General features: G+C 46.4%; 1 protein-coding gene across 2 annotated transcripts in view; it reads left to right on the top strand.

The window, feature by feature from the left end:
• The window catches only part of LOC308475863 (uncharacterized protein), a 95,005-nt gene extending 73,850 nt beyond the window's left edge, over positions 1-21,155 (top strand). Inside the window, exon 6 of one of the 2 annotated variants that reach the window (XR_013985424.1) lies at positions 13,344-13,520. Coding sequence is in view for 1 of the 2 variants with exons in the window: in XM_081003343.1 (XP_080859469.1) it covers positions 18,681-18,692 (12 nt within the window). In the remaining variant the exon portion in view is untranslated. Of the gene's footprint in view, positions 1-13,343; positions 13,521-18,680 lie in introns of those variants that run through there. The other variant, XM_081003343.1, reaches the window with a different exon arrangement.
• The last annotated feature ends 1,174 nt before the right edge of the window (positions 21,156-22,329 follow it).

Genomic DNA, 22,329 nt, shown 5'->3' with positions numbered 1-22,329 from the left:
GAAGAACTTAGTTAGGCCTAGCCAGTTGTTTAATCTTCTCAAGATGAGCCAGCCATTATTCTGATGACTTTGTACTGTTTTTGAAATATACTCGGAGTCGAGTGTGGATTTCATGCTCTTTATTCAGCTCATAGTAGTGAGGAATGGAAGTTCCCCCAAAATATCTGCTTTATATACATTATTTACACAATGGGTTGCATGTGATTGGCTTATTCTGGGATTCTCCTGTAGGCCAATCAGGTTGAGGATTCACTTCCACCTGGAGCTGGATTGGGTGGCTCCTGCAGACCAATCATACTTCTGCTTTTTGGATCCTATTCAACTCAGTACATAACAGTTTTTAATGGTATTTTATGCTTTATTGCATATGTGTAGTTTCTTGTGCATCACATTGATATTTTATATGCATGGGCAGTCTTTAAATATTTTTAGAAATGCAATTAAATAAATACCTATGGAATGATTTAGAATGAAACAGCAAATGAAACATGTTTTTCCTTGCCCATGTGACATAGCCAAAAGTGTTCTCTGGCTACTTTCCTCTTTAGTGATTAACTCATGTACATTCCACAGAACTATGATAGAAAACTATGTTTAAGCAACTTTAAGGACCGCAGTTCTCCTTTACTGTCATACAGCTATGTATGTTGGGGGACGGAGGTGGCATTGAGTTGAAATGCTCTGAAAATAATGGGCTTGTCTCCTTAGAAGATGTCTTGCAGTAGAAATTAATTGACACCAATTAAATATCTCCTCTCAACCCGTAACATTAATCTTCGACATTGTGAATGTTTTAATAAGCTCGTAAAGAGAGTTCGTTTATGACCATTTCCATTGCATTTATTGCCTTACTGGAGCCTCCTGCCCTGTGTATAGATAGATCTTGTGTGAGAAAGTGGTGTAAAACGGTGTTTTCAGCTTACATGCCTTACATCAGTTTTCCACCCACATGTTACATGGCAAAAATTCAGTCTGCCCATGCTACAGCGCATTTTCCATTCATTTCAATGGAATTTGTATAACCTGACTCAATTCCCTTTGAGTTGCAACAACAACCAAATACATGATCTACACTTCCTGAAAACATTCAGATCTAGTGTGCATATACACAATTATTCCATCCTGTCCACTGATCTATCAGGGAAGGGAATCTTCCATCCTGCTGCCATTACGTGCCATGGAAGAAAGTAAACTTCTGCCTTCAGATTGGAGCAATACTAGGGTTGCCCTATTTCAAACAGTGAAAATCCGGACAGAAAAGTTGTTGAGTTTTTCTTGGCAAAGTTTTTTTGGGGGTAGCAAAGTTGTTGAGCTTTTTCAGGGGACCTTTCATAGTTCTGCCCAAACTTGTGCTTTTGGGGCAAAATCTAAAAATAAAAACCTATTTTGGTGGAAAATCTGATATTTTCCCGATTTTCGCCCGGACAGTTAAGGAAACAAGGGAAGTGGTTCAGCTCCAGAAGAGAAATGGGTGCATCCTCTTTCCTCAACTGGCTGGTACTATATTTAGAAAGACAAAGGCCAGAGTTGAGAGTTGAATGATGTGAGCGAGATACAGTGGTACCTCTGCTTACGTACTTAATTCGTTCCAGAGGTCCGTTCTTAACCTGAAACTGTTCTTAATCTGAAGCACCACTTTAGCTAATGGGGCCTCCTGCTGCTGCTGCGCCACCAGAACACGATTTCTGTTCTCATCCTGAAGCAAAGTTCTTAACCTGAGGCACTATTTCTGGGTTAGCGGAGTCTGTAACCTGAAGTGTATGTAACCTGAAGCGTATGTAACCCGAGGTATCACTGTACTAGAAGCTGGAAATGGAAAGCAGCAGGCTGGGAAGCCAAAGAAAAAGCCATGCCCATTTTCTGCTTGCACGCAAGGCTGTGACTATGGGTGAAGCAAGATAGTTGGGGGTTGCTGATGCTGTGAACCCCTCCACTGTAGGCTCAGATTGTATACAGTGGTACCTTGGTTCTCAAACACCTTGGTACTCAAACAACTTGGAACCCAAACACTGCACACCCGGAAGTAACTGTTCCGGTTTGTGAACTTATTTCAGAATCCGAACGTGCTCCGTTTTGAGCGTATCGCTTCTGTTTTGAGTGCCACACTTCCGATTTGAGTGTCTGTTTCTGCTATATATTTTGCGTTTTTGTTTTTGCGGTTCTTTTTTGTTCTGTTTTTGTGACTGTGTGGAACCCAGTTCAGCTACTGATTGATCGATTAATTGTGTGACTGCAGTACATTGTTTATTGCTTTCATTTTATGGATCAATGGTCTCGTTAAATCGTAAAATTCATATTAAATTGCTGTTTTGGGGGTTGTTTTTAAAAGTCTGAAATGGATTAATCCATTTTGCATTCCTTTCTATGGGAAAGCTCACCTTGGTTTTGGAACGCTTTGGTTTTGGAACGGACTTCCAGAATGGATTAAGTTTGAGAACCAAGGTACCACTGTATATCTTCCTCCTTCTCTCCACAGCCAGCAAGGCACCATGGGGAAGGGTTCTCTGCCTCCGCATCTGAGCCCCCCACCCCGGAAAAAGGTGCCTTGCTCATTGGCTGCAGAGGGTGGAGATGAACTGCTTCTCTCTCAGAGGCAGTGCTGCTGCCACCTGCCGGCTTTGCCCATTTATTTTGTAGGTGCCCAGCCCCCACAATTATATTATGGTGGGTGACCAAGAACCCACAGCCCCCTAGAGTTGGCTCATATGATGAAATGTTAGCGTGACATGGGGGGGTGCGGGGAAGAGAGAGGAGGAATTGACTTGCTCAGCTCCCTCTGTCCCCTTCCCTGCAGGATTTGTAGAATGATCAAGCTACCCATATTCAGTCAAGAGTAGTGTCACAGGGAAATAATTATCTTTAAAGATAGCAACACCTCTTAACAAGTTTCAGTCTTGATTTCTGTTCTTCCCATTACAAGTGAGCCTTGAACTTTATAGAATCATAGAATCATAGAATCATAGAGTTGGAAGAGACCACAAGGGCCATCGAGTCCAACCCCCTGCCAAGCAGGAAACACCATCAGAGCACTCCTGACATATGGTTGTCAAGCCTCTGCTTAAAGACCTCCAAAGAAGGAGACTCCACCACACTCCTTGGCAGCAAATTCCACTGTCGAACAGCTCTTACTGTCAGGAAGTTCTTCCTAATGTTTAGGTGGAATCTTCTTTCTTGTAGTTTGGATCCATTGCTCCGTGTCCGCTTCTCTGGAGCAGCAGAAAACAACCTTTCTCCCTCCTCTATGTGACATCCTTTTATATATTTGAACACGGCTATCATATCACCCCTTAACCTCCTCTTCTCCAGGCTAAACATGCCCAGCTCCCTTAGCCGTTCCTCATAAGGCATCGTTTCCAGGCCTTTGACCATTTTGGTTGCCCTCCTCTGGACACGTTCCAGTTTGTCAGTGTACTTCTTGAACTGTGGTGCCCAGAACTGGACACAGTACTCCAGGTGAGGTCTGACCAGAGCAGAATACAGTGGCACTATTATTTCCCTTGATCTAGATGCTATACTCCTATTGATGCAGCCCAGAATTGCATTGGCTTTTTTAGCTGCTGCGTCACACTGTTGGCTCATGTCAAGTTTGTGGTCAACCAAGACTCCTAGATCCTTTTCACATGTACTGCTCTCAAGCCAGGTGTCACCCATCTTGTATTTGTGCCTCTCATTTTTTTTGCCCAAGTGCAATACTTTACATTTCTCCCTGTTCAAATTCATCTTGTTTGTTTTGGCCCAGTTCTCTAATCTGTCAAGGTCATTTTGAAGTGTGATCCTGTCCTCTGGGGTGTTAGCCACCCCTCCCAGTTAGGTGTCATCTGCAAATTTGATCAGGATGCCCTTGAGTCCATCATCCAAGTCATTGATAAAGATGTTGAATAAGACCGGGCCCAAGACAGAACCCTGTGGCACCCCACTAGTCACTCTTCTCCAGGATGAAGAGGAACCATTGATGAGCACCCTTTGGGTTCAGTCAGCTCCTTCTTCAGCTGCTGCCCTGCAAGCTCTGATAAGCTCCTCCCACAGCTAATCACCTGCCTCAACAGAAACCCTGCCCCCTCTGACCTTTGCACAGGGAGAGCAGCTAATCAGCCACAAAGAAACACACACACACAAGAAAACCCTTTTTTGTCACGTTTGACACCCATTTTCGCTCAACGTACGGATTTGTGTGATGTGTTTTTTATTTGCTTGCTTGCATCGCTGTTCTATTTTTTTATTTATATTTTTTAATGTAAATGTGAAATCAGCATGTGACCTTTGAAGGGACAAATGCTCGTTTCTCTTATACAGAAGAGCTGCTATATAGGCATGACTTTTCTTGTTGAAATACCTTTCTCCCTACACATGCACAAACATGAAATCAAAATTATTCAGGCACAAAGATTGTTGCCTGGCTGCCGCTGAAGACAGAGGGACACTGACAAACACGCAAGAGAGAGAGAAAGAGGCAGAGGGAGGGAAAACATCATAGTGAAAGATGTACAGTATGGATACTCCATTGGGAACTGAATTGAGCCTACCTCGACATATTTTGAATAACCCATTCAGTTGATAATCAGTTGGACCAGAGTGGGTCACTGTCTAATGTCAGCCAGTAAATGGGTTTTTTAAAATAATAATAAAAAAAACCTCAGGCACTTTGTAGGCTTTAGGTTTCGTTTGCATTCTACACAAGGTTGCCTTTGTTAGGAGGACTGAAAGTTACATGTATCCCTTCACATTTTGCTAATGGTCTCTTCTACATTACCGTTCCATTATCAGGCTATCCTGACACTTTAATAAAACCCCCACCGGGGTTGCAAAAGTTGCTAACATAGCTACTTTCAGGAGGGGCAGTGGGGGGAAACAGACATCAAAGACTGCTTCAAGGAGAAGACAGAAAGAGAGATTTGTGATGTACACACGCTATTACAAAACAAACAAGGTCACAACCGGCGTCCAGAGAGAGCTGATTGCAGAAGAGAAATCCACTGCCTCTCTGTCCTCAGGTATCAGGCAGAGTGCATAGGAGAGCCCTGTTGGATCAAACCAGAGGCCTGTGTCAGGGGTGGGAAATCTATGGCCTATATTTGGCCCCCAAATAGCGCCAGATTTACGCATAAGCTAAACAAGCTATAGCTTAGGGCCCCACTCTCTTGGGGGGCCCCCAAAAAATTAAAGTAAAATACCTGGATGTGCATTTCCAAAATATAAGATAAAAAAACAAATAAAAACCTACATACAGCAACAGTGGCAAATTGGTTTAGATACCTATCAGGTCCATAAATTACCATATAGCCTATATTCAACAACAAGAAACAGTGACAATTGGTTGTTGACAAAGGACAGCTGGACATATAAAGGGCCATCATTACTTTCAGTAGCTTAGGGCTTCATCAAACCCAAATCTGGCCCTGCCCACAAACTATTTGTTTGCATGTCGAGGTCCCCCAAGCCACCCCTAAATAGTTCACAATTCACACATAATTTTTGTTTAAGGTTTTTGGCCACAACATTATTAAAATACATAAATGTGAGTGGTTGCTTAGGCATTGGTTATGACTATCTGTCCCCACGCCCAGGGACAGAACTGACTTCCGGATTCCAGCGAAAGCAATATTGGGGAGAGCATGGAGCCGGGCACCAGACCCTCATCCCGCCCCACCCCCCGCATTCTCCCGGGGGCATGTGCGGCCCTAAGCCCCATTCAGGGGTATGGACTGTAATGAGTATGGGTTGCTCGTGCGTAAGTTGCCGCCTCTCCTGGCTTTGTTGCCTTGTTAAACCTTTCAGTCTGGACAGCCCTTCACTTCGTGGCTGCCTCAGTCGCTAGCAGAATCCGTCAGTGGGCGTTTCTTAAATCTTTTCCAACATACAAGTTGTTTGACACCCAGTCTCCTCCTACTCTCTCTGCGCAGAAGTCTTCTGCGCAGGGAGAGCGTGGGTAGCGGAGGACCCGTGCTCTCCCCGCTGGTGTCCGGTGAAGAGTCCTGGAGCCCTCTCGCCGATTCCCCCATCTGCCCCCCTTTATCCCTGGTGTTGCACTGATTTGCTTCCCCATCTGCGGAGCTGCCTCTCTCCCTGCTGGGCCCTTCTCCAGCATCATTTGAGAGCCTTCCCTCCGCCTCTACCTCCGATGTCAGTTCCCTGACATCCACCTCCCCCCCAGGACCCCCTCCACCCCCGGCCCAACCTGTTGACCCAACTTCGTCCCTTTCTTCGGCCGACGATGTGGGGACCCCCCGGAAGGAGCTGTCGCCATCCTCTGAGGATTCAAAACCCGCTTCCCACCCGTTCTGGTCCCTTCCCGCGGGGTGGGCCTCCCAGTCTGATTCTTCTTCCTCCGAAGCCTCTTCTCCCTCCCCTTCGGAGACAGAAAAACCCACAAAATCCTCTTCATCGTCTGTGGTTCCAAATTGCTCCTCCCAGAATCTCGCTAGTGGTTTGGGTTTGTCCGGGAACAGGCGGTGGAATTCCTCCACCAGATACCCGTCAGTGATTGCCTCCGCGGGAACCCACGTGTTTTCCGACCCGGGTTCTCCCTCCCAAGCCACCAAGTACTCCACCTGGCGCCCTCGCCACCTTGAATCAAGTATTTCCGTGGCCAAGTTGTGGTGCTCCCTCTCTTCTACCTGCGGGTGTGTGGTGACTTCTCCCTCTCGCCCCGGGAATCCTCATCCTTCCCTGTACGGTGAGAGTAGGGACCTATGGAACACCGGGTGTATCTTCATGCTGTCTGGCAATTTGAGCTTGAATGCCACGGGGTTTACCTGCTGTGTTACCTCAAACGGTCCCAGCCTCCTGGGCTGCAACTTCTTGCACCCCCCCTTAAAAGGTAACCCTTGGGTTGACAACCACACCCGATCTCCCACCCGTATGGTCTCCCCTTCCCTGCGGCGCTTGTCTGCCTGCCTCTTGTAAATTTCCTTGGCCCGCTCCAAGTTCATCTTAAGCTGCTGGTGCAGGGCTTCCATTTCTTCCACAAACTGCTCTGCCGCCGGTACGCTCCAACCTTCCTCCCCACTCCCCGGGAAGGCCCTGGGGTGACACCCATAATTGGCCATGAACGGGCTCATTCCCGTTGACACATGTTCAGTGTTACTGTACGCAAATTCAGCCAGCGCTAGTTTCTCTACCCAATCGTTCTGCCTCTCGCTGACGTGGCAGCGTAGGTATTGCTGGAGTATACTGTTCGCTCTTTCTGCTTGCCCGTTGGTTTCCGGGTGTCTCGCCGTTGAGAAGCCCACTTCGACCTGCAGCAAGCTCATGAGCTTCCTCCAGAAACGGGAAGTAAATTGTTTCCCACGGTCGGAGATAACCCTTGAAGGAACCCCATGCAACCTGAAGATGTGATCTACAAACAACCTGGCTGTTTCCTCTGCCGTGACCGCATGTGAGCAAGCTGTAAAATGGCACATTTTTGTTAGTAGATCGACCACTACCATGACCGCTGTCTTCCCCCGGGACTTGGGCAAATCGGTCATAAAATCAATGGACACCAACTCCCAAGGTTTCCCCGGCGTGGGTAAGGGTTCCAGTAATCCTGCGGGGGCAGCCCGCTCCCCCTTTGCCCTTTGGCAGCGGTCGCAACCCCGTACATATTCCCGTACATCCTCCCTCACCCTGGGCCACCAGAACTGCCTGGTGACGAGCATCATGGTTTTGTGCTGTCCAAAGTGCCCAGCTGTGGGGTTGTCGTGGAGTTGTTTGAGTACCTTCCCCCGTAGGGTCTCCCCCAGTACATACAGCGCCCCCTTATAGTACAGCACCCCTTCCTTCTCCTCAAACCCTCCTTGGGTTTCTCTTCCATCTCGGAGTTCCCGGATTTTAGTTTGTGCGAACACGTCGTTTCTAGTAAGTCCAGCCAGTTCTCGTTGCCCCACCAAAGTTCCCCCACACACCCATCGGTCCTTGGGGATCACGTGTCGTATCTCCGGTGGCCCCTCTCCTTCCAAGTACTCCGGTTTCCGGGAGAGAGCATCTGCTCTCACGTTTTCCTCTCCTGGCACGTATCGGATTTCGAAGGAAAATTGGAGAACTCCTGTGCCCATCGAATCTGTCTCTGGTTGAGCACTCGTGTGGTCCTCCAGTATTCCAAGTTCTTGTGATCTGTACAAACCTGGATCTTGTGCTGCGCCCCTATTAGCAGATGTCGCCATCGACGAAACGCCGCATAGATCGCAAGCAGTTCGCGGTCATACACAGTATAGTTTTGCTCCGACTTGTTCAGCTTTCTCGAGAAAAAGGCACACGGTCTCCATTCCTGCTTGCTCCTCCCTGGCTGCAAAAGAACCGCCCCAATGGCTCTGTCGGACGCGTCGGTCTCTAGCCTCATGGGTTTCTCCAGATCCACGTGCAGGAGCTGCTCTTCCGATGCGAACGCCTTCTTCAGTTTTTCAAAGGATTGTTGGGCCTCCTCTGTCCAGGCGAACTTCCTTTTGCTACTGAGACAATCTGTGATGGGTGCTGTCAAGTGGGCGAAGTTCTTGATGAACTTCCTGTAGAAGTTGCTGAACCCTAGGAACCTCTGCACGTCCTTCCGGGTTTTGGGAGCCTTCCACTCCAGCACTGCCTGCACCTTGCTTGGGTCCATCGCTAAGCCTTTGTCTGACAACTTGTACCCCAGAAACTCAACTTCTCTGGCATGAAACTGACATTTTTCCAGCTTGACCCACAACTGGTGCTTCTGCAGTCTCTTTAGCACTTCCCTGACGTCTCTGACATGTTGCTTCTCATTGTCCGAATAGATTAAGACGTTGTCCAAGAAGGCTACGCAGTTCTTGTACAGCAGGGACCCCAACACGTGGTGCATGAAAGCTTGAAAACAGGCGGAGCCTGACTGTAATCCAAATGGCATAACTAAGTACTCAAAGGCCCCCAGGGGGGTGAACATTGTGGTCTTCCATTCGTCCCCCTTCCTCATCCTAATCAAATTGTAGGCTCCCCTGAGGTCCAGCTTGGTAAAAATCTTTCCCTGCCTCACCCGTGTTAAAATGTCGTCAATCCTGGGCATTGGGAAGGTCACGGGTTCTGATACCAAATTTAACGCCCTAAAATCTACGACCAATCTGGGCTGGTTAGTCCCTTTTTTGTCCACGAAGAACACCGGACTGCCCCCCACCGCCTTTGATTCCCTTATGAACCCCCTCTTCAGGTTCTTGTCAATAAACTCCCGCAACTCCTTCATCTCCCTGTCCGACATGGCATACAGTTTACCCACCGGTAGCTGCGCCCCAGGGAGCAAGTTTATTTGGCAGTCAAAGGGCCTATGTGGGGGTAGTCTATCTGCCTCCTTCTCGCTGAAGACCTCCTGCAGGTCAGCATATTGTGGTGGCACCTCCCCTTTCGGCTCCACAGCTATCCCAGCCACCCTGGCCACGGTCATTCTTGGGGTTTCTCCCCCTAGACAGTGTTCCAAGCAGTAAGCAGACCCAAAGGTGACCGTTCTCTGATGCCATGCCACCACTGGATCATGTTGTGCTAGCCAGCTCATCCCTAATATTATTGGGGGCCCTGCCAGTGAGGCTACGTGAAAGGCGATGGTCTCCGTGTGCCTGGAAACCCTCATTCTCATTGGTGGGGTCTGGTGCGTCACTTCCCCTCCCAGAAGCTCCCTGCCATCAATGGTGGTTACTTGCAAGGGAAAATCCAGGGGCAGCAGGTGGAGCTGGTGCTCTAGTGCAAAATCCTTGCTGAAGAAATTGCAGGAACTGCCTGAATCCAACAGCCCTTTCACCTTGACTGGGTGCCCATTTCGGAGTTCTAGCACCACTTCTATGGCTATAGCCGCCCTGGGGGGGTCTGGTCGGGGCACTTCTATTGGTTGCTGGCCTGGCTGCTGTGCCCGCTGAGTGGCAGCCAAGCGTTGGCGTTTCCCTGCTCCTTTACCATCTCCTCCTCACCCCCTGCAGCTCCCACCATCCCTTGCCAGGCCTTTCTTAGCGGGCAGACCCTGGCAAAATGTCCTGGCCGCTGGCAGAGAAAACACTTCTTGGTGGTTTTCCCATCCTTTCCCTCCCTCTTGCAACCTTCACTGGAGTTTGAAATCTCTCCCGCGCGCGCCCCATCTATTTCCATTGGCTCCGCCGGTGGGGAAGGCTGCCTTGGTATTTCAGGAATGCGGTAGTCATGGTAACGTTGCTCTCTCCCTTCCTGCTTCTCCTGGGCCCGAGCTTCCTGCCTTACACCAATCGCAAGCCCAGCCTTGGTCAGCTGATCCATCGACTGCGGGCGGGGTGCGCGGGAAAGCTCGTCCTTCACCGTTGGGGACAACCCCTCCTCGAACAGCATTTGAATGGGTTCAGAGTCCAAATCCCACCCGAGCTGGTGGACTAACATGGCAAAGCGTGACCAATAGTCTCTAACTGACTGGTTCCCCTGTTTGCAGCCCATCAGTTCCCGCCGAGTCACACTTTGCTGTACATCACTGGAATACATTGCATCCATCGCCTGGAAGAATTTCCTCAGGTCTTTCAAGGCGGCATTCTGCGTTGCCATTAGGGGCCTGATCCATTCTCTGGCCCCATACTGCAGATGTCCGACAATATAGGCAACCCTCTCCCCATCGTCTGCAAAATCATTCTGTTGCGGTTCCAACGCGTACTCTATTTCCGTTCGGAACGCACTGTAGTCCTGGGGTTTCCCTCCAAACTTGTGTACCAGTCCCGGTACCTTCCTTGCTATGGGGGTGGGTCTGACCTGAGCATCCTGAGACCGCCTTTCGTCCAGCCGCGCCGTCAGCAGACCCACATGCTATTCCAAATCTCGGTTCCTCTCCACCAGATTTTGCCCTCCAGCTGCTCCCTCCATGGCGCCAGCTTCTCCGGTTTTGCTCATGATGCTGCCTGCCTGTCGCTGTGCACGAGCGACGTCAGTGACTGACGGATTGCTGTAATGTTATCCCTGGTGTTGCGCTGATTTGCTTCTCCATCTGCGGAGCTGCCTCTCTCCCTGCTGGGCCCTTCTCCAGCATCATTTGAGAGCCTTCCCTCCGCCTCTAGCTCCGATGTCAGTTCACTGACAGGACGAAAGAATGGCAAGCCCCTGGATTCCTTTAACGGAATTCTCTTTCAGCAGCAGCATTGGAGGGGCAGGCACTTACCCCTCCACCAACCAATTTTTTAACCTTAACCGCAACCTTACAAGTTGTGACGATTTGCTATGCAGTAGGCTAAAACCAAATGGCACCAGCCAATCAGCCAAATGGACAACATTCCTACCAGGCCCCTGCCCCAAAAGCAGACGACCCCATGACAGGCATAGCAAGGTCAACGCAATAGCCCTAGATTAGGGAGGGTGGGCGGGTGATCCAATGCACGCAGCAAAAGAGCCCAGTCAGTGCTGCGTGACTTGATTTTATAATCTTTGGTCCGTCCCCCTAAATGGCAACACCAAAATTTGCCCAGTAACCCAACCACCCAATCACTGCAGATGGTCATCCATACTAACCCACCCAGCAACAGTGGGGTGGCCTGCCAGACCCCACAGCAACACTCTCTATGAAAAGAGAACACGCTTTGTTTGTCTGTTCATAAATTTAAAATACCACTTCGTTGTAAACAAAACCTCAAAGCAGTTTACAAAAGATAAAGCAGTAAAACCAAGAAACAAACCACACCCACCTATCCAGGGGTGCCAACTTAAATAAAATATGGGGGGCCCAGGTAAGCCCCGCCCAGCACAATCGATCACATGACATGGCACGCACAAACCATTTGAATGGCAATGCTCATCGACTTGGGAAGGCGAAGGAAACTTGGCCCCTAGGACTTAGCTCCTATGCATCTATCAATCAGCTGATGTCGTATAACATCAGGCATAGAGATCTATGATCTCTGACGTAAGCATGAAGTGCTAAGATCAGAGACGAGGGGTCTCTTATCTCCTGTCTTAGCACTAAGCACTGCAGCATTAAGGATGGAGATATGCCTTTGCTTGTTCTTTGTCTGTAAACTGTCAGAGAGAAGGCAGCATATCTGATCTTATCACTGTGGGATGCCATCTCCAGATGGTGTTGGAGAGCAAAAATATATAATTGCAATTTTCCATAGCGTTTTTTTTCTTTTCTTTTGTTATAACGGTTTAATTTCTGAGTTATTTATAGCAATTTTTTCCCCTGTGTGTAGATCCACCCACCTTAGGAGTTAGGAGAGCTCCACCATCCTGACAAATTCAGTCAAATCTTGCTGTTTCCTTTAAAAAAACTTTAGGTAGGCAATCCACCAGTGATTAAAGCACTTTTGAGCCTTTGAGATGGTGCCATATCAGGTTTTGGTGACCGCATAAGAAGCTTGATTTCCAGTTGCATTTCTAGCTTCTGCCACTTGTGAACAGGTGCACTGTGGGTATTCCATCTGCTATTGATTCACCAAAGTGCTAGCCTGAGCATCTTCTGGAAGCACTGTATGACATACCTGGTTGGTCTGGACTTTTGGAGTTCAGAAGTAAGCCAGGGAAAGATGATGAATTTTCAATTAAAGTGGTACCTCGGGTTACATACGCTTCAGGTTACATACGCTTCAGGTTACAGATTCTGCTAACCCAGAAATAGTGCTTCAGGTTAAGAACTTTGCTTCAGGATAAGAACAGAAATTGTGTGGCGGCAGCGCGGTGGCAGCAGGAGACCCCGTTAGCTAAAGTGGTGCTTCAGGTTAAGAACAGTTTCGGGTTAAGTACGGACCTCCGGAACGAATTAAGTACTTAACCCAAGGTACCACTGTAGTACTGTTTTGATGCAGGATCTTTCTTCTGTTGTCTACCTTAAGGCACACTATGTATCTAAATCGCGGTTTCCCTAAGTTGGGTCTCCAGTTGTTTTTGGACTACAATTCCCCTCATCCCTGACCATTAGTCCTGCTAGATGGAGGTTATAGTCCAAAAACAGCTGGCGATCCAAGTTTTTGGGAAACCCTGATCTAAATAAATAAAGGACATAATGTATTTTTTAAGCAATCTAAAATTCACCAAAATCAGTCAGTGGATTTCAAAAAGAAAAAGGAACATAAAACACCACCCCACCAGCTGCAAATAAATCGAGAACAATCGGTTTGTTGGCTATTGAAAAACACTTCCCATTCACGATAAAAGAACAGGCAGGCAGCCATAAGGTGTTAGGCGGACAAATGAAGTACATATTTGCAGGCATGCCTTGTGCCGAAAGCAATTGGGGGGGGAGTCATGCATCTTATTTTAACGAGAAGGCGGGGAGATGAGAAAGCGGGGGAGAGAACCCAGAATGGATTTGGAATCACATTATGTTGCCTATAAAAAAAATAAAATGTTGAAACTTCTTGCCTTGTTAAAAAAAGAAAAAGGAATGGTGTACTTGCCCTGTGGGTAATGGAAGCTTTGTGGATTTGCAGACAATGGGGCAACAGACAGAGTCACCTGATCTACCTTTCAGACCTGGTGAGAACGAGAGAATAAAATAGGCTACAAAACACCTGAAACTGCTGGCATCGGGAACACTTCCTGTCGAATTTGGTCGGACAACAGACACAAAGCCTGCCCTGTAATTAAATCCCACCCTGATCTACATTTTGCAGTCATGTAATTAATACTTCCTCTCCGCAAAGCAGTGGAATAATTTAAAAAGCAGATTTTCCCCCCTCCCGAGGGTGGGGGTTCCTTTCCCCTTTCTTCCTCTCCCTTTCTCTCTAAACCGGAGCCTGTAAGAGAGTTTGGCATGTACCTTTTAGCTAGGGGGGGAGTGATTTGCCAGTTCCATTTGCTAACAGAAAGCTGCAATTAGATGCTCAGAGCTCTCTTTGTGCTGGGAGAAGCAAATGATACTTCCTTCCTGTTTAAAAGCTGTGAGTGGAGCAGGAGCCTGGGCTGGAGGAGGGGTGGAAAGGAGAAGGAGAGCTCTACCTATTCAGCAAGCTTTTATGGAATTTATAAATAGAGGGAGGACACAGAGTGTTGCCCCAACAGAGTAAATATTGTCCTACAACTCAAAAGTCAAGGTGTATCCAATTATGGGACCATGGCATGCTATTCTCTAGGGAAGTCTTTTTGTTGATTTCTCTCCTCAGCAGATGGGATTAGGATCAGAATAAAACTCAGTGTGGCCATCTTCTCTCACACCCCTCACTGGTAGAAATCTTCAAAAAGAAGATTAGATAAATTCGTGGAGGATAAGGCTGTATTAGTGGCTGAGGTCCACAATAGTTAATGAAAATATATCATGGAGGATAATTCTATCAATGGCTACCAGGCACGATGCCTTATGTTCCACCTCCACTGTCAGAGGAAGCATGCCATACCCTTCAACCTTTCTCTGATGAAAATTAGGACATCCTATTCCAGAATAAATAATAATAAAAATTTTATTATTTACACTCCATCTATCTGACTGGGTTGCCCCAGCTACTCTGGGAAGCTTCCAACATACAGTGGTACCTCAGGTTACATACACTTCAGGTTACATACGCTTCAGCTTACAGACTCCGCTAACCCAGAAATAGTACCTTGGGTTAAGAACTCTGCTTCAGGATGAGAAAAGAAACCGTGCTCCAGCGGTGCAGCAGCAGCAGGAAGCTCCATTAGCTAAAGTGGTGCTTCAGGTTAAGAGCAGTTTCAGGTTAAGAACAGACCTCCGGAACGAATTAAGTACTTAACCCGAGGTATCACTGTATATAAAAAATGTAATAAAACATTTTTGAAAAAACCCTTTCCTATACAGGGCTGCCTTCAGATGTCTTCTAAAGGTTGTATCGTTACTTATCTCCTTGGCTTGGGGGTTGCATAACTCCATACCCTCCAATATTTCTCTGATGAAAATAGGGACATTTCAGCATCAAATCAGAAACCGGGATGGCTTCTGTAAACCTAGAACTGTCCCTGGGAAAATAGGGAAACTTGGAAGGTCTGTATTCACTCCATAATGAAAGAAAGAAAGAAATGGCTGTTTTATTGATTAGCCAACACTGGATTCTGAGCCTGGGACCTAAGTGATATTCATTCATTCATGCATGGTATATTTATTTTGCCTATATGCGCTTGTGCCATGGAAAAGCAGTTTGAGGAGGGCTTTCAAAGAAGGAAGCAGAATGACATAGCACAAGCGTTCTGCAGACTACTACAAGTGCAAGAAGCAGCGGGGAAGAATGGGTGGAGAATCTTGAAGAGCTAGGTGGCTTCTGAGCAACAGAGGATGATGGAACCAGCATTATCAACTAAACACTTGGCATGTGGACCCTTTAAGAGAAAAAGCTATGACCCAGGATGCCAGCCTCGCCGGAGACCTGACTCAAGTGTTGTGGCATGGTTAGAAGAATCAGCTGCTACTTTGTGCAGGCTTCATCAATAATAAAGTTTGATTTAGCACTAACTCGGCTTCTAGTTACAGAGCCAATGATCAAATTTGTATCCGCATCCAATTCCAATGAGCTTGGGACAGTATAAATGGGGTTTCTTCATGACAACAGCTCCGTAAGGGAGGTTCAGCACAACTGACGCAAAACCACCAGGTTAGCTTCACAGCTAACCTGGCCAGAGATTTTAAACTAGGGGCAGATCTACACTCACAGTTTTTAACATTAAGAAAGGGTTGAGCAAAGGTTTTGATAGCCTAGATGGACACATGACGCCCTGCTTTTTACGTTCATGGTGTGTTTTTACATTGCCTTTTTTTAGAGCTTAATTTTTAATTGTTTTATGCTGCTATATTCGTGAAACTCTGCTCATATGGCCCTATGTAGCATTTTTACCCTTTTTTTACTGCATTCAATCTCCAACCCCCTCTCCAATGGTGTTGGGGGGCAGATAAGAAAAGGACATGGAAGGCAAGAGGAAGAATTAGGTAAAATGTGAGCCCAGAGGTTAGAGCAGAGCAACCAGCAATCAGCAGCAGGGGAAAAACAGAATTTTGGGAAATGGTGTGAGCGGGCCATAGGTGCCAACTCCCTGGGGCCCTGGGTGCCAGAGCACCCACAAAAATCCCCATGAAGGGGCTGGGCACCCACAAATTATGGTGCCAGGGCCATGCATGCTGCATGGCACCCATGGTCCTGGGCACCCACGGTTGCAAGGCCACGTTGGCACACCTGGGCCAGGTATTACTTACATTTGATGGGGGGAAACAAGGTAAAAGAAAACACGATTTAATTCACAAATATGCCCTGTGACATTTTAGAGCGGCATATGTAATAACATTAAACAGGTCAGTGTAGATCCAGCCTAGGTTTTATACTGCCTCATATTGGCTATCGCTGCAAGGTCAAAACAGAGAGGTGAGGAAAGCAACAAACAAGGCGACTGGTAAAAGCTGGTTTTGAGGCATAGTGATAGGGCATGAGAATTTGGCAAAGCAAGATAAAAATAAAAGAAGCCCCTCCCTCTCAAAGTGTTTCCTCTGTGTAGTGCAATCATAATAGGAAATAGAAGTTTATCCTAAGTGCTCTGTCGGTATTTTTCTCAGATCCTTTTCAGAATACACTCCTCCATCATGATTAATTCATTGAGAGGCAAGTGCATTGTTGTTTCATCAGCTCTGATATCTAGATTTTACAAGAGCTTACCTTTAAGATAGTATTAATTAAGGCCATCATTCAGATTTCAGGGGCTCCCTGGACATGGGAGTCTCTGTGGGCTGCATTAACCAGAAGGAACTCTAGTAAAATTATTATTATTATGTATGCAACAGCAGCAGCCGGAACCTTGTATGCTCAGAACAGGAAAGAAGAGAAAACACCAATGAAAAAAGAATGGATTTAGGGATGGCCAACTCCCATCCCTGCAATATACTTTCAGAATTAAAATCTGACAGTGATCTACTTTTTTAGGGAAGGGAAATGCCCCGTTTTTTAGGGGTTCAGGTCAAAGTTGTTCAGGTTTTTTTTTACAGGTGGGGAACACCCTGTTTTATGCCCATTTTGTTGGGGTTCCATTTTGGGGGGACTTTTAAGGGGGAAGGGGATTAGTCTAAGGTTACCAGATGTCCCCATTTCCCGGGGACAGTCCCCAGATTTACAAATCGGTCCCCATACAAAATCCTATCACTCCTACTGAAGTTGAAAAGTGTCCCCGGATTCATTCAAAAAAATCTGGTAACCTTAGATTAGTCGCTCACCAAAACAGCACTGTGAAGGCATTTTGCCTCACAGCAAGAACTCCGTCTTCCGTTACAGATATCAGGAGAAAATACAGGCAGGGGAGAGGGGGCAGGGCTGGGTGCTCTTAGGCAAAAGCAAAGGAAAATGAGACCGTGATCGACATCGATCGATTGCAACCACCCGGGGATCGACCAGTCGATCCCGATTGACCTGTTGGACATCCCTGGTATGTGAAGCTGGTGAATCTAAAAATCTAAAAATCTATATATATATAATCAAACGAAATCGTGAGCAGGATTTGAAATATGAGCAGCGGTTGAAGATTGATAATATATGAAATAGAAAAAGATGTCTTGGGTGAGGTGTTTATTAGAATGCAGTATGTAAATGGGATGAGGTTAAAGTTTAAACAGAAATGTAGATTTTATATTGTTAAAAAGGAAAGAGGTGTTGGAATTTGGGCGGGTTGGATAGTTACAAGGGAATGGTCTCGGTGGTGCGATGCACAATTTTATTCTTACTTATTTATTTATGATTATCACTTTGTCAAAAAAATAAAGAAAAGGAAAATTGAAAGGAGAAAGAGAGAGAAATGTAGTAAAAATTCAGAATCTGGAATATATATGTTAAGAATTTAAAGTTTAATAAAAATTTGACTACAGTGGAAATCCAAATAAATAAATAAATAAATAAATGCTCAGATCCACTGTGCAAAGGAAAAGGAAAAGCTCTAACACATCCCTGAACCAAACGTATTCCTTCACCTTTGGAGTAACTCTATTTACGGGGACAAATAACAGAAGAAATGTTATCAAGGACTCATATACTTAATTGCTCAGTGCCAACTACTTTCAACAATATCCTGTTTATGTTTGCATAGGCCAAATGGAGTGTTCTCTATTAAAGTGCATGAATAGGCATAAGTCAGACATTAAAAACGCCAAGAAATTGGCAAAGGATTATTTCAGCTTCCTTGGATACTTTGATTGTGACCTCAATGTACTGCAAAACAAATCAAGGCATAATTAAGAGCTCATGCTACAGCAGGCCATATTTAAGGCTCTCAGATCCAAGTTAATAGGGACTGTGGTGGGAAGGCAGGGACCTTCAATTCCCAAAACTGCCTCATTGGGGACAGACCTACCGAGAAGAGTTACTGCGATCACTAGGCTTCAGCTGTTTTGGTTTCTTTGAATGAAGAGTTGACGTCACTGATGCCAGGCCTTTTATTGCTGGCCTGACTCTGGCTCGTGACATTAAGCCACTGGAGTAGACCATCCCACAGCTGCAGCAGTAACCTCCCAACAGCAGAATCAGTGCCACTTACCAGAAGGGGAGAGACAAAGCAATGAGGTCCAGGCTACACAGGGACACCAGCAGGATTGACTCTGCTAGCGTGTCCATGCAGCGCCTTGCCTCATCCTTCCCCATTCTGGTAAGTGGAAGGGACTATGCTGCAAGGAGGCTCTTGATATGGCTCTGCTCCACTACACGAGCCATTCCTGACATACTGTAAGTAATGACTTTGACTTTAAGATGTCAGTGTATTCTACAAGGGTCGCTCATTAAAGATTTCCCCTGACCCACTTCCAGTTATCATAGGAGGATGAAATTGCACATGTATAATGATACATCTCTCCATAGGTAACGTGGTAATTTCTACCTCTGAACTCATAACAGTTTCTCTGCTACGGGTGCTAACATGGAGTAATGTCTGATAATGGAACCAGTTGAAGCAGTCATCAGGTTCCTGTACTTGAAAGGGCGCACACCACGGGAGATGTTCAATGAGATGAAAGGGACTTATGGGGAAGGTGACTACCATATGATGTAGTCAAGAACTAGTTCAAGTGTGGTCGGACTTCGGTGGAACGGCTCCCATTCCTGGGCGACCACAGTCTGTCATTGATGAAGACACCATCCAGCAAGTAGAGGCCACCATTTTGGAGGATCGCTACATAACCGTTTGCCAACTAGCTGCAGATGTCAAGATCAGTGTGGGCTCTAGAAAAAATCATCCATGACCATTTGCACATGGTAGGTTCCCCGGCTGCTGACGCCTTTCCAGAAGCAGGAACGAGTCACATGCTCACAGGCTTTTTTGGCCATGTGTCACTAAAGCCATGACGACTTCTTCGCCAGACTAATTACTCAGGAGGAAACATGGGCCCATCATTATGACCTAGAGACTAAATCCCAGTCCAAACAATAGAAGCACCTCCAAAGACATGTGCCTCACCACCTCCAAAGAAGGCACACGTCCAACCATCAATGAGCAAGGTCATGCTCATGGTCTTTTGGGACCAGTGTGGAGTAGTGATGATGGATTTCCTGGCAAAGGGTACCACAATTATCAGGACATACTACACTTCACTGCTGTAGAAATTGTGGAAGACCATCAAAATCGAGAGGCGTGGTATGCTGACCAAAGGTGCCTGCCTCCTGCAGGATAACGCCCCGATTCACAACTCGCATGTTGCTCAGATGGAAGCACAGTCCTGTAGCTATGAAATCCTTCCTCACCCCCCTTATTCTCCTGACCTCACACCATCTGACTTCCACCTCTTTCCAACCATGAAGTTATTTTTGAAGAGCAAGCTTTTTCCAGACAAGAAAATGCTGATTTCTGAGGTCAAGTCGTGGCTTCTGACGCAACCTGCCAACTTCTACAGACGAGGTCTCCACAGCTGCATAAAGCGATGGGAGAAGTGTGTGACTCTTGCTGGTAGCTATGTAGAGATGGAATAATAACTGTGCTTAAATTTCATTTGTCTCAGTCCATGGGAAGTACATCAGGGGAAATCTTTAACAAATGCCCCTCGTACATTATTGGAACATGGTGACATGGTGCTCTGTGTCAGCTTGCAGAAAGTATTGATCTGATGTGTAGAGATCTTTCCTATTCTAATTAATTCAAGAGGGTTCTGGAAGCTTCTCTGTGTGAAAGAAAGAAGCAGAAGGTTCATGATGTTTGGGTTATTCCTTCAGAGAATCTGAGTGCAGCTGGCTTAAACTGGTTCTCCTATCTCTTTCTGTCAAGGTCATGCTGACTATAAAAGGAAGGCCAGAAGGAACCTGGGTTTCACTTCATCTCTCTTCCTTCTGGTGTGGTGTTCTGTATATAGTGTTAAGGTTTAGATTTATTATAAGTTATTGCAAGTTGAAGTTAAGTCTGCTGCAACTGGATTTCTTATGGACAGTGCCAATCCTGAATGTATTGGATTTGTGACCATTATGCTCATTTGCTTTCAGTAGCAGTAAAGCTCTGCTGGATGAAACATGAATTGCCTCTGGTCTATTTTTTGGGAAACAAGCACCGTGTTTAAGTTTTTACTCTGCCAGCTATACGGTGGAATCTGCTCTGGATCAATATTGTGTAGAATTCCATGACAGGAATTCCATGAAGGTGGTTTCATATGTTGCAGCTCACCTAAATATGAATGGAAGCTGGGGCTCCTAGTTAGGAGGGATCTGAGTAGTCCTCATGAACATAGCTTGCCTGCTTTTTAAATAAGAAACTCACGTTGGTGTCAATCATTTCACAAGGCCTCATAGTGTGCTCCCTAATGCTTCTTCCGATTGTCCCTCAGCATGGGGACAAGAAAAAAACTCCTGACCCTATGCATCAAACATTTGCTGGACCTCCCAACCTACAAATTCCACATCTGTTGTGTATTCCAGAATGTTGGGGGGGGGGAATCGCCCCTTTTTTGACACTTAAGAGCATTACAGTATCCAGAGATAAGTTAAAGATGGAATGTGAAAGTACCAGATGTCCCAATTTCCATGGGACTTTCCACCCAGAAATATAAAATTCCCATATCCTCTTGGCAGGAACAATTGGCTCAAGACCTGCAGATGCAGCACCCTCCTAAGACGCACCATGTGGGAGTGTCACACTCTCAGCTTCTGCACGGAGGGCGTCTCAGATTCCTGCAGCTGCATCGCATCTGATGAGGTCTCTGGGACAAGAGAGAGAAAGAAGCAACATATAAGTCAGAAACTAAACTGGGAATAGTGAAGACATCTGACTGGCTGAGGAAATCAAGATATATGAATAGCAAAGGACTTCTGCAGGAATGCTGAGGATATCTTAGGGTGTACAATAAGTGAGGGAGAAGGCAAAATGCAGCGGATTGCAAGACACATTAGAAGAGTGTTTTGTTTCCAGACTTGCTTCCAGATTTGTAATGGCAGCATTTACCTTTAGTTGGGTGAGTGTAAGGACGCGGGTGGCTCTGTGGTCTAAACCACTGAGCCTCTTGGGTTTGCCAGACAGAAGGTCGGCAGTTCAAATCCCTGCAATGGAGTGAGCTCCCATTGCTCTGTCTCAGGTCCTGCCAACCTAGCAGTTCGAAAGCATGCCAGTGCAAGTAGATAAATAGATACCACAGCAGCAGAAAGGTAAACAGTGTTTCCATATGCTCTGGTCTTCGTCACAGTGTTCCATTGTGCCAGAAGCGGTTTAGTCATGCTGGCCACATGACCCAGAAAGCTGTCTGTGGACAAACGCCGGCTCCCTCGGCCTGAAAGCAAGATGAGCGCTGCAACCCCACAGTCGCCTTTCACTGGACTTAACCATCCAGGGGTCCTTTGCCTTACCTTTATCTTTAAAGACATCCATTTTATTTAGCACCCTATGAAACCAGGTTGGCAAATATGTCTACATTAGTTAGCAGCCGGCAATGTTTTTACACAGATGAAGTTTGTAATTCCCTGGTTCAGAATGCAAAGTGGTCCGGCTTGTAATGCTCAGGTGCATTACAAGCTGTTCCCCTCTGAAGTTCTCCTCTTCCATGGAATCAAAGAAGAGGAGCTGTGTGTGTTCGGTCAGTATTCAGGGTGACCAGACAACTGTATAGATACGCAAACCAACACTCCATAACATAGGCCTATCATTTTGCTGTGAATGTCACGAACAGATCAGCCCCTCTGGAAAAAAGAAAGAAAGATCAAACTTCTGTACGGGAAGCATCTTCTCTTTACCCAAGAGTAGCCCAGCTGGATTAGAACTAAGGCATTTCAACCACAACATCCTGTTTCCCACAGTGACCAATTAGATCCCTCAAGGAAACCCACAAACAGGAAATGAGGGCAACAGCCTTCTCCCACTGCGGCTGCTACCTCTGATCTTGGTACACAGCCATCATCGCTAGGAGATAAACTAGGAGATAAACAATTTTATGACTTTCCGTAGACATCTGAAGGCAGCCCTGTATCGCGAAGTTTTTAACGTCTGGCATTTTGCTGTGTTTTGTTATATGCTGTTGGAAGCCACCTAGAGCAGCAACCC

This window comes from Podarcis pityusensis, assembly GCF_964106645.2.
Source record: "Podarcis pityusensis genome assembly, chromosome: 4".
NCBI lineage: Eukaryota > Metazoa > Chordata > Lepidosauria > Squamata > Lacertidae > Podarcis > Podarcis pityusensis.
Note: the sequence above shows the minus strand (reverse complement) of the source record. Positions and strands in the feature narration are given on the sequence as shown.